At 37.3% G+C, this 18152-nt stretch overlaps 1 protein-coding gene across 23 annotated transcripts in view; it reads right to left on the bottom strand.

Moving 5' to 3' along the window:
- Positions 1 to 18152, bottom strand: part of PTPRM (protein tyrosine phosphatase receptor type M) — a 440472-nt gene that overhangs the window by 141676 nt on the left and 280644 nt on the right. For 13 of the 23 annotated variants that reach the window (XM_086892403.1, XM_086892413.1, XM_086892421.1 and 10 more), the window contains one exon: positions 11459 to 11591. In XM_086892403.1, the coding sequence (XP_086748529.1) occupies positions 11459 to 11591 (133 nt within the window). Of the gene's footprint in view, positions 1 to 4524; positions 4555 to 11458; positions 11592 to 18152 lie in introns of all 23 variants that reach the window. The other 10 variants (XM_086892393.1, XM_086892399.1, XM_086892410.1 and 7 more) reach the window with 1 other exon arrangement.

Here is an 18152-nt window from a genome sequence, read left to right as displayed (position 1 = left end):
CTTCTTGCCTTATTTTGGACACCAAATATTATCTGAAGATTTCAGTATATCGGCATTGTAGACTTTGCAACACGCAACAAACTTCTGGGACATCCCCTTATCATATGAGTCTAGTTTACAGCACAGTTACAGAAATCCATGGTTACTGTTGGTTACAGGATTCTATGACACAGGCCTATGTAACTCTGCATATTTAAAGAAGCAGAAGAGATCACAGGTGTAGTCTAACAGATCAAACAGTTCAAACACATTCGTGTTTTTCTGTTCAATACCCTCCTCCACCGACAAGATGCAAACACGATCTTGCTCTGGTTCCCAGGGCAGCTGTAGTTAAGAAAACAGGATTCTTTCTTATCTCCTTCTCTATTTTTGAATTACTACATTGGTTTTAAATGTGAAGACTGCATATTCTCTGGAATTATCCAGAAATTGCTGTTAGGAGTTTTGACACTATAGATTTTTTTGAAACATTATTACTTTAATTATTAGGGTAATTTTTCAAATTTACTAACATTGAGCTTTCTGCCCTATGTACTGGGTCAATGGCAGTGGGACGGTGCAAATGAGCTAGAAATTAAGTCTCTATAGAGAGATACAGAAGCCAACATTGAGTATCTGCTAGTGAAGCAAGGGAACTAAACTGAGAACAGACTGCCAGGCTTCTGAGCTCAAGTTAGAGACAGAAGAAAAGCATACTTAACTGGGCCCCAAACTATCAAATTCTCATGGGAAGTAGGTTATGTTTTTCATGCACATTTATATGAAAAAGCTCGGTGTTTGTGGAATTAGTTTTCTTGCAGGGGGAATTTTGTCCCCTGTGTCATACACCAAGTACCAGGCAATAGAGCCTCTAGTCCTATAAAGCCTATTATTTTAGTATTTTAATATAGTATTAAGCTTTGGGATTCAGATTTCCATACAGATGATGCACTTCTGTTCTAGGGCACCTAACTAGATGATTAGTGCTGGGACACACAAGAGCAGATTCCTGCTATTAAGATCTTAACATGATTAGCATTGTATAAGAATATTACGTAATAATTGTCTCCTATTTCCCTACTTCACCTTTCACAAGCTGAAATTACTCGTGAAAAGGCACAAAAATATAATAACATTATGCACCTAACTGCTGTGCAGCTCTGTTGTTGCATAAGTACTTAATTTCAGTAATAATCATAACATATCATTTTGATATCAAGCTCAAACTGAGGAACAGCATCAAAAGCTGCCTTCACAACTTTGCATTTTAATTTGGTATACATCCCACTCATAGCAATATACTGAAATCTTTTATAGAAAAGAACTTATGAAAGCTACAATCTGTAACTATCTGCCCGAGAATGTGGGGCAAATTGAATTGGCCAAACTATCAGCCAGCAGTGTCTGGAGTAAAGTCTGATGGTCCAAGCATTCAATTTGTTTTTCTTAAGCTTTAATTTCCATGAAATGTAGTTGTTAGCTCCTGTCAAATGGTTAATGAGCTACAAGGGCAGAATCTTTACAAAAATTAAAATCTCACATACAAAAGGCCAATGGTCAGCACAGTGGTGCTTGCTGTCACCTCAGCAGCAGGCTTGCCTAGCCCATTTAGCCATAATTACACAACGAAACACAAACACACTTTTCCTTCTTCAGCCCATGGCATGGGGGTTTTGCCCATCAGAAGATGTGTCAGGAGCAAGCAGTCGTGCCAGTGCCACCTGCCATGCTGAGAACATCACTCACTGCCAGTGCAACTAATGACATCATCTCCATTCTTCCTTTTTCCCACCTGGAATCAACTGCCAAGTCAAAAGACCTGCGGCAGAGTTAATGAGCACTACAAAATTTACTCTAATCTTAGGAACAAAAGAACATACAGGGGACTAACTATGTCCAGAAAAAAAAAAAAAAAAATTAAAAAAAAATCTGCAGCCTGACTGAGGCGAAAGGTAAAAAATGCACCAGATGTCAGGAATGCAAGAGGGGGAGGAAAGACTGGCAGAGGTACTTAGGCCCATTAAAAAGAATTCTCAATAGCAGTACTCAACTCTTTTTTCTGTAATATCTATTGACTAGCTAACTAGTAAACACAAGATAAAATAGAAATAATTCTCTGCCAAATATGCACAGCTGTAGGTCCACCTCTGACGATTCATCAGCAGCTCTCGGCATCTGCCAATTTTTTCTTTTTAAATTTTAATTTAGGATGGATCTAGAAGTGGCAGAGATTGCAGTCTGCTAGGGAAAAGGAGCCCACAGCACACAAGGAAAGCAGCACAGAAGACAATAGTAACTATTTCAGTGCATAGATCCTCACTTGGATGTTATAGCTTGCATTTACAATGACTAATCAGTAAATTTGAATATGATACTCAGTATAGAAGTGGTAAATTAGCAATGGCAGAGTACTTGAAATTATGTTTCTCAAAATATAGAACATTTTATAATCCATACCAACTTCCTCAGCTAAAAATAAAACTGTAATGAATCCTGCATTCATCTAAGATTTCCACCAATTTCAGTGAAATTGTGTGATGCGTAAACAGGTGGAGAATTTGGTCCAAAATATTTCCTTCTACTGACAGCCAATCTTGACTGCACTCTGCAGGGCTCTTACTTCCCTTCTTTTGTCAGATGGGGAACAAAACACTATAAGGTCAAAATCCCACAATTTCTTCTGGAAAAGTTAATCAACCCAAGCTACAAAGTTACTGAAATTGTATCACACTAACAAAAAGATCTTTTCTTGATGTCATTAGGAGAGTACTTAAAATAATCCTCAGATGCCCTATTCCATCTGTTATTAACAGTCTCTGTGACTGCAAAACTAGGGACAAAACCTGTTTGTAATACCTAAAAGAAACATTTCAATTCAGGCATTTTCCTTTGTCTGTGGAAAAAGAGGTAAAAAAAAGAAAGATAGAATCCAATTTCTCTAAATAATGAAACAGTGTTTCATTTAATGTTCCATTTGTTTCAATTTTTTTTTACTTAGCCTTGAGACATGAATCATATTAAAATATAAATTTAAATATATTTACTTATTAAGGCAAGACATGTCTTACTGTATTATATTCTTTCAACATTTTGAAGAACTACATTTAAATGCTCCCAAACTAAATTTATTTTTTTAAGTTGTATTTCATGGAAAATATGTCTTTTCATATCTGGAACAGAAAAAAATTTTGGAATACTATATATGTGGACGAGCTAATTTTCTCTGACCTCCGCATTAATATATTGCTTTAAACTACAACTAAAAAAAAATGGCACTATACATAAAGTGTCAAATAATGTAATACGAAATCTGAATTACCAAGCACATGAGCTGTTTCCATATATTGTGAAGTCTTAAAGAATTTCAGTTTTGAGGTTTGAATTTTAGTTGTTTTAATTCATTTGAAGAATGGTTCTTCTTGGTTTCTTGAAGAACAAGTTTTCAAGATAGAAAACATTTAAACATTTTTCCATAAATTCTATAAATGAATGTTTGATGCTTTTTTCAAAATATAAACTGGAAAAAAAACGTATTTAAGACGTTTGAAGAGCAACTGAAAGGAACATGACAAGCTACATATTGCATTTAAATAAAAACATTACTGAAATGTGTTCAAGAGCATGCTACCACCATACGTACGTAGAAACTGGTACTAAAATTTGTCTTATGCAAGGAACACCCCAACTTCTGTAACCATGTAAAAATATCTCACAGGTTCTCATGACTTTTAAATCTGAGGTTTAAAGAAAACAGATAACAACTGGATAGCTGATTTTGCTGCTGGCCAGCAGGATTATACAAGATTAAAGGCATCTCATTTTGCAACTAAGCAAGACTCCTAGTATTTTGCTAATCTATTATGTACTCCTTGTACCTGGAAAGCAAGTAGAAGTGAACAGCCTCAGAAAGGGATTTTCTAAATTCAAAGAAGAACCCTTCTTATTCATCACCTGCTGACAACAGGGAATGAAGTGAGGCTTTGAGTAAATAAAGAAGCACATAATGGTATTACTAAGGACTGAATCAAAACAAAAAATTTGTTACTTACTGAAAGTTATGCTTCATCCTCATTTTTTAGTGCTCTCTCCTTTGAAATTCACTCCAGGAATGGTAACTTATGATGTTTATGCATGATCATTATTCATAAAAAAGTAGTAATATGTACACAGCAACAAATGGAAGTGCTTGTACATGTCTAACCAATGCTATTTCAACAGTAAAAATGAGAAACAAACTACTAAATAAATTCTAAAATAGTTATTTAGGCATGAAAATTTCTCATTGACATGGATATTTATACCTACCACTTCTCAATTAAGAAAATTCTTTACATAATGTTATTCAAAGGACTCTAATGCACAGTATGAGACATAAGAAACTCTTACAAAGCTAAATATTTCATTACATTATTGACCATGTTTTTATCTTGGTGAAATTTTTACAAAGTATGTTTTTATAAAGGAACTTTCAGTATTAGCATTCACTACTTAGGCATGGAACAACATGGCAGAAAGTGTGTCTCTGATGACAAAGAAGTTACTTACAGGTAATAAGTGTAGGAGTGATAGCTTCTTCTGCCATGATGGTGGAAGGATTAGGCAGTGGTGGAAAAGATGAAATGGAAGGAAAGAAAAGTCAAATATTAATGTATGAAAAATCAAGATGAAACTGAGACCTGAACTGGTGACACAAATGAAAGGTAGCAAGAATGTATATCTGGGCATATCATGCAATGTTTCTGGAATAGACAGGTGACATATCCAAGCTCCATAACACTTTGAGGAGTACAACATATAATGCATCTCCACCTGTTAAATCAAACCACCTTAAGGTAAACCTACTAACTAATGTTAAGCATTTAATGTCTTTTCATATTTACATACACTATACACACAAATATTCCCAATTGAAGTGCTAAACCACTTCTGATTACACCTCAGCTGCATTAGGAATAAGGGTATGGAACTTCTAGGATGGGGTTAGAAGCTCACCAATACAGAATTTCAGAATACGTTTGAAGTAGCTCCTCTTCCTATCACAGCCCTGTAGAATCTTAGCTTATCCCTTTTTTTACTTAAAGCAGTCAGTTCTGCCTTTGAAAGGACTTGTTTCCAGAGGGAAAAAAAATCAACCACAGCTCTTTTAATATTTCAGCTTTTAAATAACCTTTTAAATTCAGAAGGAAGAGATACTTACTGTCATGCAAATAGAAAGTCTATTATTGTGGGCTAAAATTAAATTGGTGGTATTTCCCCATGTGGCAGAGATAAAAATAAGAACTGATCCTGTGTCCATGTTATTCCTGCCCAAGTGAATGCCACAAAGAACAACTTGGGAGACCTAGCACCAGCACTCTGACAAATATGGGCTCAGTCAGCCTTGTATAACCTCTTGCACAGCCAGGTACTCACTCAGACATGCTCTGTGTGAACATGAAGTATAGAAGCCCTCCAGCTATGCTCTTCTGCTTTACAGCCTCCCCTCCCTCAGTTACAAGCCCACTACGAGCAGGGCTGCAACCCTCCAGAAAGGGCAAGCTTCAACCCAAATGAATTCCATATATTGACTGCAATTAAAAGAAGGCTAGAGATCTTAAAATGTCTCTGAGCATAATGTCGACTAGCATTCACATGTTGGTAAGATGAAAGACTGAAAGGAACCATGTAGGCATTTGTAATTTTTACAGCACATGCATACAGCCCTTTGACTACAGAGGAAACATGTAAACAGGCCTTGCAAAGGACTATAACTAATGTTAACTTGCCTCTGGCTACATGCTTCAGGCATCCCTTTGAAAACTAGGCTTTCATCAAAATTTCTCTCTCATCTTCTTTGTGTGAAGATGCCGCAAGAAATATTTTCCAGTTTTTATTCCCATTTTTCTGATGCAAACAGTATTGTTCAAACACAGGAGGCTACACACTGCATATTTAATCACATGGCACATCTGGAAAATGTATACCTGCTGAAGCTGAGTTTTAAAAGATATCTAAGAATAGAGTAAGGGGCAACTGCAAAACAGTTGTAAGCCTCTGCAATCCATAGGGAGCATGGGATCAGGTCCTATCAAAGCACTTACCTGCACTATAAGCAAGCAGTTGTTTTCTAGTTCAGCCATAATTACATTTCCCCCTACCTTTCTTTTCAGAATTACTCATTCTCTCACTTTGATTTAGAATCTCATGACACTGCCAACCCTGTTTCTTGCCATATGTTGCCACAAGAGAGATTTAATGTAATTAGTAAAAATGTTCTCATACTTCTAAAAGATGTATAATAATTTGAGAAACAACAATAAATATAATTAATCAGTGAAGCACTGATGGTACTTATATGCAGAATTCTGCCAAATATGTTACAGAGATAAATTATTCCTTATGAAAAAAATGCTGAAAATCCAGGAACCTTATTGTCTGTAAATGTCCCATTAAGAATTTGCATAACATGAGAAAAATTGTTAGTCTCAAGCTCCAGCTATTTTTGTATTGCTACAGTTGTGAGATTTTCCATATAAAAGTCCTTAAAAAACAGCACCAAGTGTTGACTCTCAAGAATACCATACACTGAAAGGAACAGGTAAGAAAAATACATTAAAATCCTGCAGAAACTGTAAATTTTATACTTGCAAGTTTTATACAAGCTTTTCAGGCCACATGAAAAAGCACCATTCATAACTGAATGGATTTAGCTTTTTTAAGAAATATGGACAAGCTCCATTCTTCCTCCAACATAATGAATACAAACTAAAATTTCTGTCTATGTATGAAAATTTTTTTTCTGTTAAAAAGACCAATGCAAAGATTTTGGCCAACTTAGGCCAAATTTTCTTATGAGCATGCCTCTTCAGTCACTTCCAGGTAGTGAGGTTATTTTATGTCAATAAACTGTCTCTGCATATTGTGACAATACTAAGCACTTTTAACTCCTTTAGGACTGAAGATAAACATTAATTTCATTAATACCACTTGTAGAATAAAGCTCCACTATACAATTTAACAAAACCAGCACTGGAGGGTGGCTGCAGAAGGACTGACCCATCAGAATAGAAACTTTTGGAACTGTATCATTACCTCAGTGATTTCTTTCATCATCTCTTTTGTAGCTAGCTTTTGGGGAAAAAGCAAGGTTCAGGGAGAGGAGGCTGGAATTTTCCTTCAGCCTTATTATCTTCAGTTTCTATCCTAAGTGCTTGAAATTGTTGGCAAAGGTGTGTGTATAGCTGAACAGCCTGATTTGCTATCAGGGAATGGGAACAATGCATTCCCAGCCCAGCACCACTGACTGCAAAACCCTTCCTTCCACACTGCCAAGAACCAAGGTCTCTGACTTAAACAGATGCCACAATTACATACAGTAGAAACTCATGGAATGTTCAGGCACAGAGACAGATGAAAACAGAAACTAAAACCAGACAAAACAAAATAGCCTTTTTATGATCAGAAAAACACCCTTCTACAACTGAATCAGCAGCCAGTGGAATAAAATTTTAATAACTGCTTCCTTACTGCACTCCCCCTGCAGCAAGAAAATGGCAACCCCAATGGAAACAGCTGCCCCAAAAACATCTAAAGGGCTTTTAAGGAAATGTTGAACCATTAACTTACCAACTGATGCAAAATTTTTATATTTAACTTTAATAGAATATAAAGAAAAAGATAAAAAGGAAAGGAGAAAATAAAGCAGTAAGTGTCTAATTTATGCAAGTCTTGATTTAATTGCTATTGCTTTTCCAAAGGTTGTAGCAACAGTACTCTCATTTTCAGTGCTCCACTTTAAGTTGACCAAAAGATGAAGTTACTTGGTGCATTCTTTATTTTTAATGTTTTTATAAAATCCTATGCAAGTACATCAAAGAGTGGGCCTTGCCCAAGATTTAACATTCAGGATCAGATTCAAAGTCCACTTTATTGTGGATCAGTTCTGTGGTAACACATGTATTGTTTTCATCTAGCTTTGTGTTAATTCTTAAGTGAGATACAGAGCATAACTGGGGGGAGGAAAGCCTATTGGCACTACTCTGACTTCACAGAGAAGAATCATCTCATTGATATGACAATACTGGTGCTGGGAATAGCATGCAGGTTCCTAGACTACATTACACAACACCTTTATGCAGGAATGCTAATGGATTAAAAAAGGATAGAACAGAATGGGTAAAGAACGATGAACAACCAAGTTCAGGAGAGATAAAGTGGAAAGCACTAACAGCCTTCCCCTGCCCCATGTGCCAAGTTTACAAATTTGGTTTACTTCAGCTAAAAGCTGAGAGTTCATACAGAAAATGCTTCAGCAGGCATGATGTTTCTACCCTCACTAGTGACTCCAAACCATGCACTGAATTGCTAGGCCACCTAATCTCTCTGGTTTATGATATAAATACTTCAGAAGACCTCACTATTATATAGTGAAATTAATAATGCTGCTTAATGACTATTAATATTTGTAGAACTTCTTTACATATTGTTTTGATAATGGGCATATCCAAAGCATGTCTGTGCCACACTGAAAACCTCCTTGAATGTTGGCCTTCTCTACTTGGCTACTGAATTAAAAGTTCTAGGGACTAATCTGTGAAAATCTGTGGTGCCTGGCACCAACCAAACAAAGAATGGTTGCTGAGTGAAATAAGGTGGCTATTTAAAGAAATAGACTGGACAAAGTCATGGTTATCACACAAGTGAAACTCCTTTCCAGCTGCTTGACAATGGAAATAAATGGTTTGATATTAAGTTAATTAAGCACTGTGAAGCCCCAGAGACAGAGTTGGTTTCATCTACTGGTGCGATCTGGAGATCAAGCACACAAGACTCTTTTCTGTGGAAGAATGAATAAAACATGGTATTTGCTTTGGGACATACCTTGGGATAGCAGGATGTGAATGGGATTTTGCTGTAGCCAACTCCAAACAAGACAAGTTTCAAAGCATGTAGACTCAGTGCAGTGAAACTTACCATTGTAGCCCAGAGAGTCTGCATATAATAGTGCAGAGAACAAAGTGGTTCTCGGGGGAAAGGTGCCACTGAATTACAAGGTGCTATTTTATTTTTCACTCAGACCTTTACACTAGTAAAGCTCCTGATAAAGTAAATGAAATAAAATGATCAAGTGCAGAAGTCAAACAGCACACTAGCTTGATAAGATTGTTTCCCAAAGTAGCACCTAAAAATACCGCAGAACTGCAAAACCTCTGGGGTCACACTAAGCTTGTGGCATGATTTATACGTTTTCTTCGAATGCATAATGTATACACAGTAACTGAACCAAGGTGAAACCATAGGGGCCCTCAGCAGCCTAGTGAATTAATGCACCAATAACAATCTATTGAATAATCGGTTCATCTTCTGCTTAAGTCATGAGTGTAATTGTATTCAAGATCTTCTATGCTACAGCAGATGCTTAAGAGGTTTGGGACACAATATACCCACCTCCTGAAACTCTCATTAAAGCCTAGTCACATCCTGTTACTCAAATGAACCATTCTTACTTTTTAATATTTGCTTCAACTCATTTCAGTTTGTTTTGTTCAAGGCTGCAGCATCATTCTGGGACATGTTTAAGTTATTGGTATCATTCTTTCTGTACTACACAATGGAATTGTGTGTATTTGGCAACGGAGTTCCTGGACTTGTATTTTCAGTAATTCCATTCCTGTCACAAGCAGATTTATTAAAAAAACTAAGGAAGCTCACAGAATGCGCTTTTTCTCTAACAACAGAATTACTATGAATAATAATTACTTCGCTGTGGTAGACAGAAGGAATCAAGTATCCTTCTACATTAATGCAAACACTTAGGATCTGAGCCCTCCTGCCTCTAATAATTAGATTATCAAAGAGTTTTTCTCTAGAGAATTAAGCAGGAGCTGGCATAGCATCCATTTAGCCAGAGACCCAGACACCTTATTCTCTTTGAAACTATTTGGATCATTTTGCAATGCTCTCCCTTCAAGATTAAGAATAACTTGTCTCCCTTGGGTGAATACATTCTACCTTTGGCAGAAACACTTAAGGAGAGGCTCAGAACTCAACAGAGAGAATGATGAATGCTGGTCAGGAATTGTGTGAAGAAGGATTGGCCAGAAAATCCAAGGAGCCTTCCTCCCTGCATGCCAAGTGCTGTGTCTGGCTCTAGGGAGGAGTTTGGGAGTTCAGCTGTTAAAATTGAAGGTATGAACGATGCAAGGAATTGGAAGTGGGAAGAAAAAAGTACTGCAAAGTCAGAACAGATTTCAACCCTGCTACACTGTACTTTATTGAGCAGACTTGGTTACTGGGTCAACTCCATTGCCCCAGTCAGACTCACCCTGGGGCTTAAGTCTCAGTCTCTTCTGTACGACAGCTTTTGAGTGCTTTACATACCTCTTGTCATGACCTAGCCCCCAGCCCTGGCCACAGCTCGCCTTTCTCTCCATAGAGCCCTTCTAACTCATGGCCCTGCTTCTGCCTTCAAGGAGAATGAAAAGCAGCTACTTCTGTTGCCTGCCCTGAGGCACTGTCAGGCAGCTGCCTCCTTTGCTGTGCACCTCCACTGCTCAAATTCTGGAAGAAATGTGGGCAGCTCAGGGGTTTGGACTATCTCAGACCTGCCAAACTAGTTAACATACAATTAAACTACACAGGGTCAGGATGAGCCAAATCAGGCCAAAGGAAAAAAGGGGATAATTCAAGGGCAGTAGCAAGGAGGTGAGGGGTTATGGGACACGGTAGGGAGATTGTGGCAGGCGTGGAAGGAGAATTTGTCACTCAGCCCTTTTACACAGCACTCACAGATTCCCAACCCCACCTCTAAGAGCTGCAAATCTCACATTGCTCATTATAGAAGGTAAAACCTTAATTCTATTTGCTAATTAATTTCTCTCAATCTAGACTAAGCTTCTAAGATCATAGGGGCTTTTTTCCTCATCTGTGCCACTTCCCTAGCTATATTTTTCCTGTTACTATTTTACCTCTTACAGTGTTGAGAAAGGCAGTTTTAAAAGCCTTACAGTTCTAATAATGTAGCAGTTTTCAAATGATATTCAAAGCAAAACAATCTCAATGCATGAGTGTGTTGAACCAGCATTTGGAAATATTCAGCACCATTTTGACATTTTCCTTTGTTTTCAGGGAATGAAGTTTATGCAGAACAATACAGACCTCATTCTTAGCAGAAATTACCTTAACTCTAGCTCTTGTTTGATTAAGGATTTCTTTTACATGCAAGAATGAAACTACACCTAGCTTCCAGCCGATCTGTTGAATAGGGTGGAGACTCACACAGGACAAGATACTCTCCTGTTATTAGAGTCCATCATGCAGTACTGGTGTAAGAAGTGCTAGAATCATTAACCTTGAGTTGTTATATATGAAACAAAGACACAAACATTGATTCTCAGAGGGCACGGAAGGTGGCTGGACACTTTTACCAACAGCAAACTGAGTACTGCCGTAGGAGATGCAATATGAATATGGACATAGGAAACATCCACTAATTGCTCACCTTTTCTTCATTACCAGCACGACCCCCAAAAATATAATGACGAACAGCAAGATGCCTGCAATGACTCCAGCAATTTTAACGGTGTGGTCTGTCTGCTTCTCGGGCTCTGGGTCTGGTTTTCGAGTGGCAGCCCCTATGGAATCGATAAAAGAAAAAGAGGAATGAGAAAAAGAATAAATAATTTTGATGATTGTACCCTTACTCTACTAATGTCATTAATCTTAGCCAGGGCCAACAGATATGAATGCTTGGTCTTTTAAGAAAAAATCCTGTTTTCATATGAATTGTCAGGAGTAGAATTCTTTATATTGTTCCAGGACATTTTGCAGGACCACAATACAGGTAGGATACCACTTCCAGCCCTGACCCTTTGCAGAAGCCTCTTCACAGATTCACAGATTTCTGTATTTTTATTATCTGCGCTGGCTCCCTTTTCTTCCATTTAAAAACTTGCTAACAACACAATAACTATACTAAGCCTTTATCCAAATTTGATTTGCTGGAACATTTTCCTCAATTATTTTTCATAAATGAAGCTGTAATTCCATAACATATTAGCTTAAACACCTGGAAAAGTGAGATAAGCTCATTTACCATGCATTTTACCCACAATTGTTTTTTTACACAATAGACTTTTTTTTTGCCTTTGGAAATCTAAATCTAGGTCACATCTGGTAGGAAAAAAGACTCCTTCTAAGCAATTTATTCACAAAGTGGGAAGCAGCTGATGATCACACCACTGGCACCTACATTTAATATCTGTTTAAATGAGATAACCAGTGCCTTACAGCAGCTACTGTCTTAGCTCTTCCAGCTTCTCCATTTTAAAAAAATAACATCGTTTGTACTGTTTACTGTATAATGTGATGGAACGTCAAATCCATGTCTGATGAAATATCCATTTCCCCTACTAAATGAGTTCAGGATGAAAAATGTTAAGGAAGCAACATTCAATTCACTAAGCTGATTTTATTTTTTTATGGATTTCCATTTTTTTTTTTAATCAAAATGTGTCAGCATTCATCATTTGAGGCACCATGCCATAAAGTGGACACAGGGATTCGCTTTCCTGCTTTTCACTTTTTGGGAAGGGAGAAGGAAGAGTAAATCCTAAGTGAATTGTAATCTTTTAAGACCACATTCTTGTGTCACACTAACTGGGTTTCAGAGAGGATTCTGTCAGTACCAACTATATTTTACTTGTTTCTTCACTTTCTCTTTCTGGAAAAGAAGCAAATTAATGGCCAATTTACTTGAAGTGCTATTTTCTGAAAAACGGAATGAAAACATTATCAATGTTTCTTCTCAATTTTAACCAGGATATTCTAAGATGAAGAATATTTCTGAGTGCCCACACTCTTTTTACACTTTTGGCCCACATCTTCAAAACTCCTTGCCAAGAGGAATGCCAGGAAAACCTGCCAGAAAAGGTGATAACCATTAATCAAAACATATCTAGAGCTAACTGAAGGAACCAGGTTCTTTGGAAGATCCTGGCCAAGGTACTTGACAGGAGTGCTAAATCAGAGAAGATGATGTGCTTACTGCCCCTGTGCCCAGTCCCATAAGAATAACAGTCTGAAAGAAATACACACACACATTCTTCTGAATTGTTAAAATCCTTACTTTGTATGAATAAAGGATGATTCATACTTTGTATGAGTAAACAGTTCTATTTTTATTTTCCTGTACTATATACAAATACTTTTTTAAAACTCTATACTGCTGTACTCTTCACAGAACTCAAAGCTGCAGTAGATATTTAGAAGACATCTAGAGCATGTTCATGCAAAAAGCAGCTGTTGAGCTGAACTTGGCCAACAGGAAGCAGTGAATCAAGTATGATGCAAATGGTAAGACATAAGAAGGATTCCAAAGCTCTCTTTTAAATCTAAAACCCAAGAAAGAAAGAATGTTAAGTCAATAGCAAGTAGTATCTTTTCAGATGCAGCTTCTAAGGCTGGTTCCTTCCAGAGCCTATTTTTCATTATCTCCTTAAGGCTACCCCAGCCAACTGGAATACTCATCAGTAATGACTTGCTAAAAACAATTTCTGCCTTATGGTTTCATTCCTTTTGTTAAGGCTTCCAGCATTAGTTTTGAGAATATGAGTGCTAAACAGTGAAATTCAGTAAAGACAACCATTTCTGGTGCTATCCTATGTGCCCATCAGTGTCATGTCTCTCCTTAGCAGCTCATGGTCCTCAGCTCAGTGGAACCAGCTACGCTTACACTACGCAGAGGAGATAGTATCAAAATCATATTCAAAGCACACACTGCATACGATGGAGCACAACTTTGATGAAACGCCTTCCATCACACAAAGCATTATCCTGTTGGGACTACTGAACAAGCTGGCAAATCCCCCACTAATGCAAAATCTCCAGAGCCTAGACAGGAAGTGGCACAGAGCCTAACACCAGGACATTTGAACTCCCATATTGCATCATTTATTGATTATCCAACTGAGGAATCATCTCAAATTGCCTATGAAAAGAATTGTAATGCCAAGTTAAAAATAAAGTACAGTTTCTCACAGTGATGGACTCAGCATTGCTTACAGGTTATCTTAAACTAGAAGCATGATGCTTAACAAGCCTTTTAAATTTTAATTAATGATGTTCATTATTTAAGTATCCTATCATTAATTATTATAAAATAATATTGGCATTCTCTCAATTCTCCTTTATTTCCATTCAGCAGCTTATTTATTTGCTGACAAAATGTTGTTCTTAGTGGTTTCCAAAATCCATTTGGGTAAATGAAAAGAACTTTCATCTTTCTTGAACATTCCTTGAGTCTTTTACTATTAGAAATTTGGGATTCCCATTCTGCATTTTATTTAATGCTGCTTATTCATTTAACATACCTCAGTTTTTCTACAAATGGATTTCAGAAAATTGCTGTGCTCTAATCTGCTCTTCATACCCCTTAGCATTCTGTTTGATTTTATTTCAACATCAGATGGACACTTAAAGTTTTTTACAGTGTATTATTTACAGTGAAACATGCATCCCTTTCTTCAGTGCAGCCTTCAGCTTTGAACCCTTTACCAGTTAAAAGCCATTCAAACTTATATTTTAGCATTTATCAAGACTGAAATTTGAGTTGGTATGACCTCTTCATTTGGTTTGCTTTTGTCCCACTGAAATTCTTCGTAGTCCTATGTGAATTCTGCTAAATTATACCATCTAGCACTGTATTCAACAGCTGCTGCCTCAACACTGACTCTTCCATGCATTTAATAAACATACCATACAGCATTTAATATTACACACTAAAGTGCATTAGCCCTGACAAGCAGTGTAACTGTACTTCTCCCGTGTTTCTGCCTCTTAATTGAGTGATATTTGCCTCTCACCTCATAATTACTTCTTAACTGACTTTTAACCCATATCCACACAGGCAATTGCACTGGCACCATGGAGGGAAGTGTGAGCCGTGCCTAAGGGGAGGGAGGCAATTCAGGCAGTAGTTCTGAAATTCGTTTTGTCTCCTGATAAACTGCAATGTCCATTTGTGCATTTGGTTTTGTTTGTATGTTTCCAAGAGAGATGTGGAAAAGTACCATTGGAATCTTAAAAAAAAAGACATGCTTTAATTTCTCTTTTACTCTGCTGTACTGACAGATGCTAAAAATATTGAGTGAAATGTAATCTATCATTACAGAAACAGTGTTACTGATACACTATTTTATCATGATGATCTAGTCTTAGTGATTTATCTCTTTATTTTATTACTGTTGTTTCAACCTCTTTGTCTGACACAGTGATTTTTAATTTCCTTGACTGCCCTGGAGCCTTTAAGAATATACAGCTACAAGACTAATTCTGTGCCTATAGTAAAATAACTGTATTTAATGAAAACAGGTCATTAAGTTGACGCAAACAACTGTGCTGTGCCCACTGAATTTTCCTCACAACACTGGACCTAATGACTTACTTGGATTTTTTGCTTGTTTTACTTTTAAGATTTTAATTCCACCCTTGCATACAGATGACTGACTTCAAGCCTTGCATACAAAACCCTACTTCTCTTTTCTGAGATTGTCTGGGCTAGTGGAGCTGCAAGAATTAAGGCTAAACTGACATATAAACTGTGGTGCAACTCTAGAAAGACAACAGGTCACGAAAGAGCACTGAGTGCAGGATAGCTCAAGGGAGCTGCTTAGAAAATGAAAGGACAAGGAGATGCTTCCTGCCAGTTTAAAAAAGATTAAGGTGCTGACTTCGGAAAGTCTTTACCTGATGAAAACAAACTAGAGTGCTTCCTGCCAGAAGTGAAAAACAGAGAGATACACTTGAAGATAAACCCTAAGGTGCTACAAAACCCAGCAACGTATTTTCCCAGGCTTCCTGTGCTGAATCAAGTGGAAGACAGTAACATTGCTTGGTTCCATACCCTTCGATATTTACTTTTCTAGTTAATCTCAGTTACTACAATTTCCCTTTTACTGACTTATTTCCTATTCCTAGTGGCTCTCCCAGTAGCATTTAAAATGTGAAATACGTTTCTTTTCCTTCACTTACAACAAATGGCATTCAGCCGGCCTGACTTAGGACTTTTCCTCATGGAGCCCATTTTCTTCCATACTTTGCAAGCCTCAGTAATAATATTTTCAAGTGGCACCCATGAAACATCTGAAGATACTATTTCACTTAGTTTTTACTCTCAGACCTATTCCATTAACTTTTTCTTAATATTGGAATCTCCTCTGAAGTTGAGTCATTACTCTGCCAGTTCACGGCGTGTTACTTCCTCTTCAGAATGAGAACTGAATTATATTCTAGTTGCTATATTAAGTGTCTGCCAAGTTTGAATTCTTAGATGAGTCTGTGCAGCTCAATTTCTATTTCCACACAATGGGTTAGAAGACTGGGTAAAAAAAATTCCTCCTCTAACCTTGAAGAATTTCTAGTTCTGCCACTTCCTTTGGTGGAACATTTTCCTTTCTCACTCAGAAGGCACAAGTATCATGTAATCATCAACCTCAAAACTTCATAGAGAATGACCTCTTGTAGGTAGCTTGTGGATAGAAAAGGTTGCAGCAGGACTACTTATCACTGAAATGAAAGCTAAGGTGAATGACTTATGTGAGCAAGATAATAATTCCTTTAATTTAGAGGCAATCACTATCTTGTTTTGAAGAAAAATGAAAATGTTTTCCAGTAAAAAAAATGGACCTCTACCAAACTGAATAAACTCTCTTTCTCCTCCCTCTGTAAATGAATAAAGTTTGGACTTGCTATTCAATATTTCTTTCCCCCAAAAAATGTACACAGAAATGACTGACCATTTTACAGAATGGAATAACCAATAAAATATCCCGCCCCAGAAGTCTAGGTGCTGCTGGTCGTATTTACGAAGAGAGGGACAGGATATAAGTTGTTACTAGTAAAAAATAGCTAAAGCTTGTTTTGTCTAAAGCATTCTTTAAAAAATTCAGATGTTTCTTCAACATCAGTCAAAAAATAACCCCATCCATTAATTAACTAGACCAGTTTAATTTTATTTCTCCCACTCAAGGCTGACCATAGTTCCTGCCTTTTTTACTTCCTTTCTGCAGCTGTGCACCCTCAAAAGGTAATTGATTGGTAAGACACTTGCAAGCCTTTCCAACTACATTTCATCCACAGGTGTTTCAGTGACTGATGTAATGGCTAACCTTACAAGGCTTTAAGGCAGTAATACAGTTAGTTCACCCTATTTTCCAGTCAAATTTGAAACCAACTTTTGAGTTAGTAACTACCCTGTGATTTTTTTATGCAGGCAGTGAGATTCAACTATCACATCTCAGCACCTACTTTTGAGTTATTTCACAGAGTAAGTCAGGAAAATGAAACATTATACCCCCGTGTGACAGTTGCACCGTGATTAGGTGGCAGAAATCATGCAAAATGGTACAAGGCAGAAGACAGGCAGAGAGGTATGATGCTTCCTTGGAACACCCATCACTGGGATCCTATTGTCCCTGCCACAAAGTGAGAAGACTGAAAAGATCAGAGAACTTGGCTTTAAAGACTCTGCCCACGCTTTCCAAGGACAACATGAATTACAGAGGCTACTATCATTATTACTCTCTATTATTTGTATGATAGTAGGAGCTAGAAGCTGTAAATCAGACTGGGAGCCCCACTGTGCTAAGAACAGGGCAGGCACACAGCTAAGTAATCTCTGCCACTAAAAGCACACGACCTAGCTGAGCTAGGCTGTAATAGGCAGGTGTAGCAATCACAGGGGGAAGGGGGAGGCAAAAACCCCTAAAAAGATGCATTTGCAATAGCCAAATAGTTCTATCCTTCCTGCTCTTTTAACTAGCTGGTATCACTCAGCATTTCTAGTTAGTTCCACAATAGAAACAGATCTTCAGGAGTGATTTGGGGGACTTACAAATGTTTTAATTGGTAATGTTGGTTAGGGTGTTTCAAGGAAGTAAGCAACAGAAAGGTTCATTAACATAAAAGTAGGAAAAGCAGAGTTGCCAAAAGAAAAGGGCTGAGACAAAAGGCAGTATGACAAAGTAAGAAACAATGCTGATATGTCTCTCCTGGTATGAAAGCAGGTGGTTCACAGAGGTAGGTCCTTATATATGTCAAATGAAATATATTATATATTGAAATATATATTTAAAACAGAAAATGCAATCCTGTATCACAAACTGCAATATACACTGCAACAGGGCAGCAGTGTAAGA

Source organism: Cyanistes caeruleus, chromosome 1 (genome assembly GCF_971803275.1).
Source record: "Cyanistes caeruleus chromosome 1, bCyaCae1.hap1.1, whole genome shotgun sequence".
Classification (NCBI taxonomy): domain Eukaryota; kingdom Metazoa; phylum Chordata; class Aves; order Passeriformes; family Paridae; genus Cyanistes; species Cyanistes caeruleus.
Note: the sequence above shows the minus strand (reverse complement) of the source record. Positions and strands in the feature narration are given on the sequence as shown.